Here is a 12388-nt window from a genome sequence, read left to right on the forward strand (position 1 = left end):
AAAATTATAAAACTTATGGGAGAAAACAGGAGACATATCTTTGTGACCTTGGATTAGGCAAAGATTTCTTAGATTCAACCCCAAAAGCCCAATCCATAAAAGAAAAAAACCCTGATAAATTGGACTTCATCAAAGTTAAAACTTCTGTTCTTTGAAAGGCACTGTTTAGCGAATGAAGACAAGCCATCGTCATAGATTTGCACAATATATATGTCATAAAGGACTTGTCTTCAGAATATATAAAGAACTTAAGAAACTCAGATGACCATAAACAACCCAATGAAAAATGAGCAAAAGATTTGAACAGACGCTTCACCAAAGATATACAGATGGCCAATAAGCACATAAAAAGATGTTCAACATCATTAGTCAATAGGGAAATGCAAATTAAAACCATAATGAGATACGACCACACACTACTATTTTTTTAATTGATTTTTTTTTTTTTTGGCCACACCTCACGGCACGTGGGATCTTAGTTCCCCGACGAGGGATGGAACCCATGCCCCCTGCTGTGGAAGCATGGAATCTTAACCACTGCACTGCCTGGGAAGTCCCACAAGCACACACTTTTAGAATGGCTAAAATTAAAAAGCCTGAACATACCAATTGTTGGCAAGATGTGGAGAAACTGGAACTCTCATACTCTGCTAGTTGGAATGTAAAACAGTACAACTCTTTGGAAAACAGTATGGAGGTTTCTTAAAAAGTTTAACATACACTTACCTTGCTACTTAGCCATTTCACTCCTAGGTATTTACCCAAGAGAAATGAAGGGACATATCCATACAAATACTTGTACACAGATATTAATAGCTATATTTGTGATAGCCAAAACCTGTGAAACAACCTAAATGTCCATCAGCAGGTGAATGGATAAACAAATTGTGGTATATCCATGTGATGAAATACTACTCAGCAAAAAATAATAATAATGAACTATTGATTCATGGTACAACATGGACAAATCTAAAAGGAATTATGCTAAATGAAAAATGCCAAACACACAAAAAAGAATATATTGTATGATATATAGAGAATTTTTATAGAATTCTGAAAGTGCAAACTAATGTCTAATGACAGAAAGCAAACTCTTGATTGCTGGGGGCGAGAGGGCAGGAGTGAGGGATTTAAAAAGGGCATAGGGAAACCTTGGGAGATGATAGATATATCATTATTTTGATTCTAGTGATGGTTTCACACACATATGTTTATACATATGTCAAAACTCATCCAAGTGTATACTTTAAGCATGTAGTTTACTGTTTTCAATTATTTCTCAATAAATCTTTTTTTTTTTTTTTTTAATTCTCTTGGAACCATTTCTCCTCCAAATCTTCTATGGATAGGAAAGAAGTTGAGAAAGCTGTCTCTCAACAGGGCAGAATTTCTAACACCCTCTTCTGATGTGGCAAGGCTGTATGATGAAAAAAAAAAAAATTACATCTCAGAGAGGAAAGCCAGGAGGTACGGAGAAAAATGGATTGAGAAATCACTCCCAAGTGAAAGAACCACAATCTAAGCAAGGAATGTTCTCTACCTCCAGGGTAGAAATCCTCACAGTCATTTCCAGTAGGATTTCAGAGTTGCAATGGTCTCCACCTGATGCCAGGTGACTTAACTGTGCACCTCCTGGTGAGAGGACTATACTATCCACACCTGATTCACATCAGACTTGGCCATTTGATTTGTTCTTGCCATTGAAATGGGAGAGGAGTGACATGCACTGATTCTGAGCAGAAACTTTAACAGATCCTATGTTTTCGAAATTTTTCTTTTCTATCACAAAAGCAGCATTCCCAGGTAAGAACTGCTCCTTGGGCTACATCCTGGAACAAAACATGCAAAGCAAAGCAGCAGATGACATATATCATGAGCAAAAAATAAACTGACCTTGTTAGCCTCTGGGATTACAGACATGTTGAGTTTTGGATGACTCTGAAATATAAAAGTAGAGCAGTCAGGTGAGAGTTGGAAACATGAGTCAGATACTCAGAGAATAGATGTGAGCTGGAGATAAAATCTGGGAGTTGTCAGCAACTATTGCATTTTAACCATAGGCATGGATATGATCACTTAGAGAAAGAGTAGAGAGAGAAAAAAGAGGCCTCAGAACAAAGTGCTAAGGAACACCAAACATGTAATTGACAGCAGAGAAAGATGAGTCTGCAAAGGAGACAGGAATGGCCAAATATTTGGAAGAAAGCCAGAATTGAGGTTTTTTGTTTGTTTAATGTATTTATTTATTTATTTTTGGCTGCTTTGGGTCTTCGTTGCTCCGCGTGGGCTTTCTCTAGTTGCGGCGAGTGGGGGCTACTCTTCGCTGCAGTGCGCGGGCCTCTCATTGCGGTGACCTCTCATGCTGCTGAGCGTGGGCTCTAGGCACGTGGGCTTCAGTAGTTGTGGCACGCGGGCTCAGCAGTTGTGGCTCATGGGCTTAGTTGCTCCGCGTCATGTGGGATCTTCCCGGGCCAGGGATCGAACCCGTATCCCCTGCATTGGCAGGCTGACTCCCAACCACTGCGCCACCAGGAAAGCCCAGAATTGAGGTTTTAATGTAATCCCACTTTTACTGTCCTCATTCTTTGTTCCTTCTGCTTCACTTCCTTTCTCCAGCCTAGAGACTGCTGAGCAAGCATCAGAACCTGCTAGGTCCGCCTCACATTTTAAAAGATAAATCTTCCTTTTACAACATTGCTGGCTTTTGAGCACCATTTGGACAGGGACCGTGCCCTCATTCACCTCTGTCTCTCCAGGTACTGCCTTGTCCATAGTGTGCATAGTGGGCAGTAAACTCCACCCTGCTGCTCACTTGCCATTTCCCTCTCCTTGGTCTTTGCCTTTAATTCTCTTTTCTCCAGATGCCCATTCTACTCTATGCTCAGGCTTTAACATTAATTGTTTTTATAAATACTGAGTAGTTACATAAAAGGTTTAGATAGGTATAAAGTATGAAGAACTACAATACAATGAACGCTCAGTTTAGGAAAAAGAGCCTTACCATTAGCGTTGAAGTCCCTTGGTGCTTCTCCTTATTCCACCACATGGCATCCTTGCTCAGAGGTAACCACCAACCTGCATTTTGTAGTTCTCAGCAAACTAGGATGAGATGGGAACTTCCTCAAACTGATAAAGAGCATCCACAAAGACCAACAGAAAACACCTGTTATTCCTTTGCTTCACTCTGTAATTTTACCACGTATGTTTGTATTCCTAAAAATAAATTAGATTTTGCATATATTTTTTCTACATAGAAATAAAATTATACTATATATATTACTCAGTGATTTTTTCTTTGTGCTCAAGATTATGTCCCTGGGATTTTTGTCCATGATGTTACATGTAGCTGAAAATTATTCATTTCTTCATCTGTATTATATTCTGAAGTATACCACAATTTACTTATCTTTTCTGCTTAGCTATATTTCATAAATTTTGATGTGTAGAAATTTCATTATTGTTCAATTCTAAGTATTTTGAAGTATCAGTTATGATTTTTCATTTGACCCAAGAGTTATTAAGAAACACATTTCTTAAAAGTTCCAAATACATGGAGATATTTATCTTTTGTTACTGACGTTTCTTTGTTTTCAGAGAATATGGATTATGACAGTGCTGTTCAGTAGACGTATAATGTGAGCCACATATGTCACTTTAAAAATTTTAATTGCCATATTAGAAGAGTAAAAATAAACAGGTAAAAGTTATCTTAATTAATATATTTTACTTAACCCAATATGTAGGGTTAGGGTTAGGGTTAGGGCTTGCTTTTATCAAGCCTGTTTCTCTTAACTCATGAGTTTAGTTTATTTGCCATTATTATGATTGTTATTTTAAGTTTTCTATCAATATTTCTCTCTCTTTTTCTACACTCTTTTCTCCTTTTGGGCCTTGGGCGGGGGCAATATTGTTGGAGTTTCTTTTATTTTCTTAGTGCATCTTCTTCTAATGGCATATTCTATTCTTTTAGTGGTTACTTCTGAGATTTTACCATGCATGCTTAATGAAGTCTAAAATTAATATCTCAAACTTCTCTTGAATAATGCAGATTTCTCTTGAATATCTCAAACTTCTCTTGAATAACACTGGAGCCCTGATAGTTGCCATCCTATATTCTACATTTTTGTCTAGTTTTCTAGTTCTATCCTTTTGTTAGCCCCACTGATTACACACAGTCAAAACTAATATTTTATACAGATGATATTTATTTACAAGTACTTACATACAGGGCTGGCTACATAATTTTCAGGCCCAGTGTAAAATGAAAACGTGGAGCCCCTTCAGAAAAAGAAAGAAGCTTTTTCCTTTCCTTCACCGTCTTTCTCTCAACTTGTCAGGGTCTGTTTTTGTTTGTTTGCTATTGAGTCTTGTGCTCCCTTCGGCATGGAGAAATCGTAGCGTGGATGCACGCTCTCACGGGCACCCAAGGCCCTGCCCCAGACTCAGCCAAAAGGACACACATGGCAGACCCAACATTCCCCATGCCTGTGCCCACTGAAGCAGAGGATGACAGCAGATGCTAGGCAAGGGTCAGGGAGCAAAAGGTTGAGAACCATCCTGGGGAGACAGGGAGGTGGCGAAAGGTAGGACTCTGTGTGAGCCGAGGTTCCAAGGCCCCAGCATGTGCGTGACTGTCCCATTAGACCTCACTTACAAAACACAGACTCAAAGATAAAGTTATTAAGAATTTCTCAGTGGTGACCACAGAGCATTAAATCTGAAACCCTGGGCCCCCTTCAGAACATGGGCCCTGTACAGCTGTCTTGATCACACGCCCAAGAAGCCCTCCCTGCCTGTGTGTTTGCCAGTCCCTTTGCTCACCATTGTTTCTTGATCGTCTGACCTTCCTTCTGAGATCATAATCCTTCCTGCAAAGCATATTTTTTAGAAGTCGTTTAGCTGGCAGTAAACACTCAGATTTTATTTTTCTGAGCATATTTTATTTCGGCCTCTTTCTGAAAGATAGTTTTGCTGGGTACCCAACTTCAGATTGATGGTTATTTTCTCATGGGATTTTTAATATATTATTTTGCTGGTTTTGGCCTTCCTTCTTTCTATTGGAGAATAAGCTTTCAATATGTTTGAGTTCCTTTGAAGACAGTATGTTTTATTTCCTCTCCACCGTCTTTTAAAATCTCTTTTAACTCCAATATTCTTCATTTTCACTACCAGGTGCCAGATATGAGATTTATTTTTATTTATCTTGCTTGGAATCCTTTGGGCTTCCTAGATTTATGGGTTGGTATTTTTCATCAATCTGTAATGTCCTTCCTCTCCCTTTCTCTCTCATTTGCTTCTGAAATGGTAAATAGAGAAATATTAGATCTTTTCACTCTGTCCTCCATATATAAACCTCTTTTTTTTTTTTTTTTTTTAAATCACAGCCTTATAAATATCTTTGTGTGTTTTTTTTTTTAAACTTTGGGTTTATTTATTTATTTATTTATTTATTTATTTATGTATGTATGTATGGCTGTGTTGGGTCTTCGTTTCTGTGCGAGGGCTTTCTCTAGTTGTGGCAGGTGGGGGCCACTCTTCATCGTGGTGCACGGGCCTCTCATTATCGCACCCTCTGTTGTTGCCGAGCACAGGCTCCAGACGCACAGGCTCAGTAATTGTGGCTCACGGGCCTAGTTGCTCCGCGGCATGTGGGATCTTCCCAGACCAGGGCTCGAACCCGTGTCCCCTGCATTGGCAGGCAGATTCTCAACCACTGTGCCACCAGGGAAACCCCCAACCTCTTTTATATTTTACATATTTTTGACATCATGTACTGCACCCTGTATAATTTCTTTGAATCTCCCTTTCAGTTTATTACTTCATTTTTAGCTGTGAATAATCTGCTATCGGACCATCTACTGAGTTTTTCATCTCAGTTATTATATGCTTCATTTCTACAAGTTTGATTGTTTCGTTTCAGATTTCATTAGTCATTTAAATTAATCTTTCATTTCTTCCAACATATTGTACATCCTTATTTATATTCAATATCTGAAAATACTTTAGAATTTGTGGCTTTGATTATGCTATCATTTGTGTCTGCTCATTCTTCCTCTTACTAGCTTTAAAAAAAAAAATTTTGGGGATTCTTAAAATTATGGTCTCATAGGTCTTGAATTTTTATCTGTAGGAATTCTCTGAGTTTCAAGTTGAAGATAGGTTTCTCCCAAACATATTGGTGTTCTTCCTACTAGGCAGCTGGAGGCAAGGTTATCCTAACACCGTTGTAAGATATCTCCTCAATATGAAGCTTTTTGGACCACTCAGGTAGTGTGAATTCAGGATACAAACCTGCACTGGGATTGGCATGTGTTTATAAATTCTTGTGGGAGATTTGTATTTTCCCCTCTACCTAGCACCAAACTTCAAAGCCGGAAATTTCTTTTTTGTTCCTTGAGAGGGGATGTTATTTGTATTTTACACATACTGGGTGAGAATTTCATATTCTGACATACAGTATGACAAAAATGCATACTGCATGTGTCACTCTTTGAGATGCAGTTTCATGCAGGTGAGTTTCCTCTCAAGCTCTTCCTTTCTCTCCTGACTCCAGTGCCCTTCATGGCTGTGAAATTTAATGCTCAAGTACATCAGATTTGGAAAGTACCTTCAAGGTGAGAGTTGGCTTCAATGCTCTACTTACTGTTGGGGTTCTTCCTTTTACTCCATTTTTTTAAACCATTAGTTTGGAATAATTTTGTATTTAAAGAAAAGTTACAGAGACAGTACAGAGAATTTGTTTCCCTCTCGTCCATTTTTCATAACCATGGAACATATGTAAAAACTAAGAAATTAATATGGATATAATACAATTAACTAACCTATAGACTTTATTCAAATTTCACTAGTTTTCCACTGATAACCTTTTTCTGTCCTTTCTCTTGATTTGTGTTTCCTGCATCTTCCTAACTTTTTGTCCAGATCACTGATGAATTTTAAGATTTTTTTTATAAGTGAAAAAAAAACTTTACTTATTTTCAATAGGAAAGTTGTCAAAGTACCTAGTCTGACACAGTTCTGAAAAAAAAGTCTGGGGAGTTTTGTTCTTTTCAATCATTTTCCCTCAAATAATATTCATAATCCTGGCTACCAAGTTGATGTGTCTTTATGTTCATGACCTTAACATTTTCTAGCCTAGAAATGTAGGCACTATTTTTATTAAAAAATGTTTAATAATACTGTAAGAGTGAGATGAGAATAGAGATCAAGATAGATTGACAGTCTATTACAATACTCTTGGTGGGAAATAAAGTCAAGAACCTTAACTGTTAGTAGTCATAAAGGAAGGGAGGAAATAGTTCGAGGTGCACCAAGGAGCAGAATACATAGAACTTGTTACTGAATGGATGTGGTAGAACAAGAAGAAGGAAAAGTCAGAGATGACTCAGGGATTTCAGGCTACAGATTGTGACTGTTGAAGGTTTCAGAAGTCAAAAGGAAAGGCAAGACCGTTGGAGATGATGATGAATTTGTTTTTTGATGTGTGGAATCTTTGGTGTTGATGGCTTATCAGGGTGGAGATGTCTAACAGGCAGTTATAAATGAAAGTCACAAGTTTGAGAAAAGGGGTCAGAACTAAAGGGAAGAGGGTGATGATGGAAAACAAAGGGATTAGAAAGAGGAATAAGCAATGGAAAAGAATCACCTACACAGAAAATAAGAAGGGTTATGATGATTATAGAAGGGGGTGGAGGGACTCCCTGATCAACAGGCATACTTTTGCCACTACTTGTGATATTTAAAGTCTTAACTTCAGGGCCCCTGGAGAAACGTTCTCATGAATCTCCCACACTTACTTCTACCCAGAGGGTCACAAACTTAGCTTTAAGACCCAATTACGTGGGGACTTCTCTGGTGGCACAGTGGTTAAGAATCCACCTGCCAATGCAGGGGACATGGGAAGATGCCACATGCTGCGGAGCAACTAATCTCGTGTGCCACAACTACTGAGCCTGCGTGCCACAACTACTGAAGCCTGCACACCTAGAGCGGTTGCTCCGCAACCGCAATGAGAAGCCCGCGCACCACAACGAAGAGTAGCCCCCACTAGCCACAACTAGAGAAAGCTCACGTGCAGCAGTGAAGACCCAACACAGCCAAAGATAGATAAATAAATAATTTATTAAAAAAAGATCCAATTACGTGGATTAAAATATTAAAATGTTCTTTGTGTTTTCTCTCCTATTTTCTAGTATGTTTTGTACTATACCACATCTTAGATATTACCCTCTACTTAATTCAGTCTGTTCCTACTAGCACTTGAGATAAATAAAAGAAAAATAAGTCTAGCAGGAACCACAAACGTGCTGATTTTGTGTCATATCCCAGCACATTTTCCTCTTTTAAAGAAACAAAATATTACCTAGTGTTAGAATTTAGTCATAAACTTTAGAACCACAATGTATAGTATTTTATTATATTTGTGACTACACATATGTTGTTACTATTTCATGCAAAAATAATAATATTACTTATTAAGCAAAAATTAAGCCTGAGAAAATACTTACCTTGTTGCCAGTGTTTTTAAATTGCTGTTAACAACAGTTAAAATAGTATGTAGTAGCAGTACACACACACACATATGTATATATATATTTCTAAAGAGAAGAATAAACAGACCGAATTGTGAAATAATCCCTGAGGCACGAACTGTAATTTAAGAAGGGTGTTAAGGGTGTGTCTTGACTCATTTGTTGTGTTTATGGTTTTCAGGGAATCGATGCTGATTTCACATCAGAAAAGCATTGAGCAGTTGCAGGAAACCCTTAGACAGAAGCTGCTGGACGGTGATAACTGGAGGGAGAAGGTAACAATAATGTGGCTTTCAGCAGCATGTGTCTTATTTGTTTTTCAAAAATTCTGTCCATTTGCCAGACTACTTCAGATAGGTTTCTTTGCTTCTATGCACACCTTTGATTCTTTCTGGAATTTCCTAGACCAAACGTGCTTACAATATATGTTTTTTGCAAAATATTAGACAAGTAGGAAGTTAAAACATAAGAAGAGAATTTGAAATCTTATAAGATTAAGATAGCTGTTAGTTCTTATGTAAAAGCATAATTTTTACTTTTAAATATTTACCCTTTTCCCCATAAAATGATGGAATCTGCATTTGACTACATCCTTAAAAGCAGGGAATATTAATTCATTCTTATGATTTCTCTGCTTTTAAGAAGATAATACAAGAGAATGAACAATGACTTAAAATTATTCAGTTATAAACTTTTGGCAAATAAAATTGAATAAGTATTTAGTTCACTATTTACAAAGAAGATGTTTGCTTTTAGAGTATGAAAAAATTGCATTGACTTTTGTCTTTGGACTTTTCTATATTTTTCAAACTTTCAACAATGAGTGTGTATTGCTTTCATAATTTTAGAGAATACAAATCATACTATTAAAATTGTTGGCCCCTGCCTTCTCAGGCCTTGCACAGCTCTAGTCATTGAGGCTATAGACATCATCTCCCTGTCATAAACTTCTCATACTTTTTGATTGATCCCTTGGCTTTATCATGCATACTGTGCTGAAACCTTCCAAGCTGTTTCTTTTCCCCCACCAGTACCTAATCCTAGCTCTAGCCTTCTGTCTTGGTTTTCTGATTATGTCTTACATGTGCATCTAGAACTAGAGCTGGCTACTGAAATTCAGATTGTTTGACTGAAGTCCCAACAACCTATTTGGTTATCATCAGATGCTTCTCCTTGGTGACTAGACCTTATAACTTGTAACCTCAAGCAACAGTTGGTGGCCACCTTCAAACTAATGTCTCCACCTGGAATTCCCCACTCTGCCATCCACAGATGAAATCCTTTAGGTATTGTTGCTGGCTCAGGTTAATTAAATTTGTCACTTTCATTTCCAGTCTTCACACAGTTGGCCACACTCAACCAGTCTGGCCCTCTATAAATCAATCCCCCTTCCCTTATCCTTTGGGGACAGCACATTCAAGCTATAACAAAAATGATCTCTATAGCAACAGTTCCATATGGGCAACAATTAAAATGTGAGAATATGGACTAAAGTTGCTCTAAGTGTCTCATTCTTCTGTTTTATTTTATAGCATAGGCTTCTTTTTATTATAGATCTTTATTGCAGTATAATTGTTTCACAATACTGTGTTAGTCTCTGTCGTACAACAAAGTGAATCAGCCACATGCACACATACGTCCCCACACCCCCTCCCCCCTAAGCCTCCCTCCCCCCCCATCCCACCTCTCTAGGTCATCACAAAGCACCAAGCTGATCTCCCTGTGCTATGCTGCTGCTTCCCACTAGCTAATTATTTTACATTCGGTAGTGTATATATGTCGATGCTACTCTCACTACACCCCAGCTTCCCCCTCCCTCCCCCCCATATCCTCAAGTCCACTCTCTATGTCTACGTCTTTATTCCTGCCCTGCCACTAGGTTCATAAGTATCTTTTTTTTTTTTTTTTTAGATTCCATATATATGCGTTAGCATACGGTATTTGTGTTTTCTCTTTCTGACTTGGTTCCATGTCCTGGCTATTGTAAATAGTACTGCAGTGAACATTGTGGTACATGTCTCTTTTTGAATTATGGTTTTCTCAGGGTATATGCCCAGCAGTGGGATTGCTGGGTCATATGGTAATTCTATTTTTAGTTTTTTAAGGAACCTCCATACTGTTCTCTATAGTGGTTGTATCAATTTACATTCCCACCAACAGTGCAGGAGGGTTCCTTTTTCACCACACCCTATTTTCTAGATTTTTTGATAATGGCCGTTCTGACCAGTGTGAGGTGATACCTCACTGCAGTTTTGATTTGCATTTCTCTAATAATTAGTGATGTTGAGCATCTTTCCATGTGCCTCTTGGCCATCTATATGTCTTCTTTGGTGAAATGTCTATTTAGGTCTTCCGCCCATTTTTGGATTGGGTTGTTTGTTTTTTCGATATTGAGCTCCATGAGCTGTTCGTATATTTTGGAGATTAATCCTTTGTCTGTTGTTTCATTTGCAAATATTTTCTCCCATTCTGAGGGTTCTCTTTTCATCTTGTTTATGGTTTCCTTTGCTGTGCAAAAGCTTTTAAGTTTAATTAGTTCCCATTTGTTTATGTTTGTTTTTATTCCCATTACTCTAGGAGGTGGGTCAAAAAAGATCTTGCTGTGGTTTATGTCAAAGAGTGTTTTTCCTATGTTTTCCTCTAAGAGTTTTATAGTGTATGGTCTTACATTTAAGTCTTTAATCCATTTCGGGTTTAGTTTTGTATATGGTGTTAGGTGGTGTTCTAATTTCATTCTTTTACATGTAGCTGTCCAGCTTTCCCAGCACCACTTATTGAAGAGGCTGTCTTTTCTCCATTGTATGTTCTTGCCTCCTTTGTCATAAATTAAGTGACCATATGTGTGTGTGTTTATCTCAGGGCATTCTATCTTGTACCATTGATCTATATTTCAGTTTTTGTGCCAGTACCATACTGTCTTGATTACTGTAGCTTTGTAGTATAGCTTGAAGTCAGGAAGCCTGATTCCTCCAGCTCCGTTTTTCTTTCTCAAGATTGCTTTGGCTATTCGGAGTCTTTTGTGTTTCCACACGAATAGTAAACTTTTTGTTCTAATTCTGTGAAGAATGCCATTGGTAGTTTGATAGGGATTGCATTGAATCTGTAGATTGCTTTGGGTAGTATAGTCATTTCACAATATTGATTCTTCCAATCCAAGAACATGGTATATCTCTCCATCTGTTTATGTCATCTTTGATTTCTTTCATCAATGTTTTATAGTTTTCTGAGTACAAGTTTTTTGCCTCCTTAGGTAGGTTTATTCCTAGGTATTTTGTTCTTTTTGTTGCAATGGTAAATGGGATTGTTTCCTTAATTTCTCTTTCTGCTTTTTCCTTGTTAGTGTATAGGAGCGCCACAGATTACTGTGCATTAATTTTGTATCCTGCAACCTTACCAAATTCATTGATTAGTTCTAGTAGTTTTCCGGTGACATCTTTAGGATTTTCTATGTATAGTAGTATCATGTCATCTGCAAATAGTGACAGTTTTACTTCTTCTTTTCTAATTTGGATTCCTTTTATTTCTTTTTCTTCTCTGATTGCCGTAGCTAGGACTTCCAAAACTATGTTGAATAAGAGCGGCAAGAGTGCACATCCTTGTCTTGTTCCTGATCTTAGTGGAAATGCTTTCAGTTTTTCACCATTGAGAATGACGTTTGCTGTGGGTTAGTCATAACATGGCCTCTATTATGTTGAGGTAGCTTCCCTCTATGCCCATTTTCTGGAGAGTTTTTATCATGAATCGGTGTTGAATTTTGTCAAAAGATTTTTCTGCATCTATTGAGATGATCATATGTTTTTTTATTCCTAAATTTGTTAATATGGTGTATCACATTGATTGATTTGCGTATATTGAAG

General features: G+C 37.7%; 1 protein-coding gene across 1 annotated transcript in view; it reads left to right on the top strand.

Annotated features, from left to right (window-relative positions):
- The window catches only part of LEKR1 (leucine, glutamate and lysine rich 1), a 262025-nt gene that overhangs the window by 213959 nt on the left and 35678 nt on the right, over positions 1-12388 (top strand). The window contains exon 13 of the mRNA XM_068546148.1: positions 8713-8806. Coding sequence (XP_068402249.1) covers positions 8713-8806 — 94 coding nt within the window. The remainder of the gene's footprint in view (positions 1-8712; positions 8807-12388) is intronic.

Source organism: Eschrichtius robustus, chromosome 6 (genome assembly GCF_028021215.1).
Source record: "Eschrichtius robustus isolate mEscRob2 chromosome 6, mEscRob2.pri, whole genome shotgun sequence".
NCBI lineage: Eukaryota > Metazoa > Chordata > Mammalia > Artiodactyla > Eschrichtiidae > Eschrichtius > Eschrichtius robustus.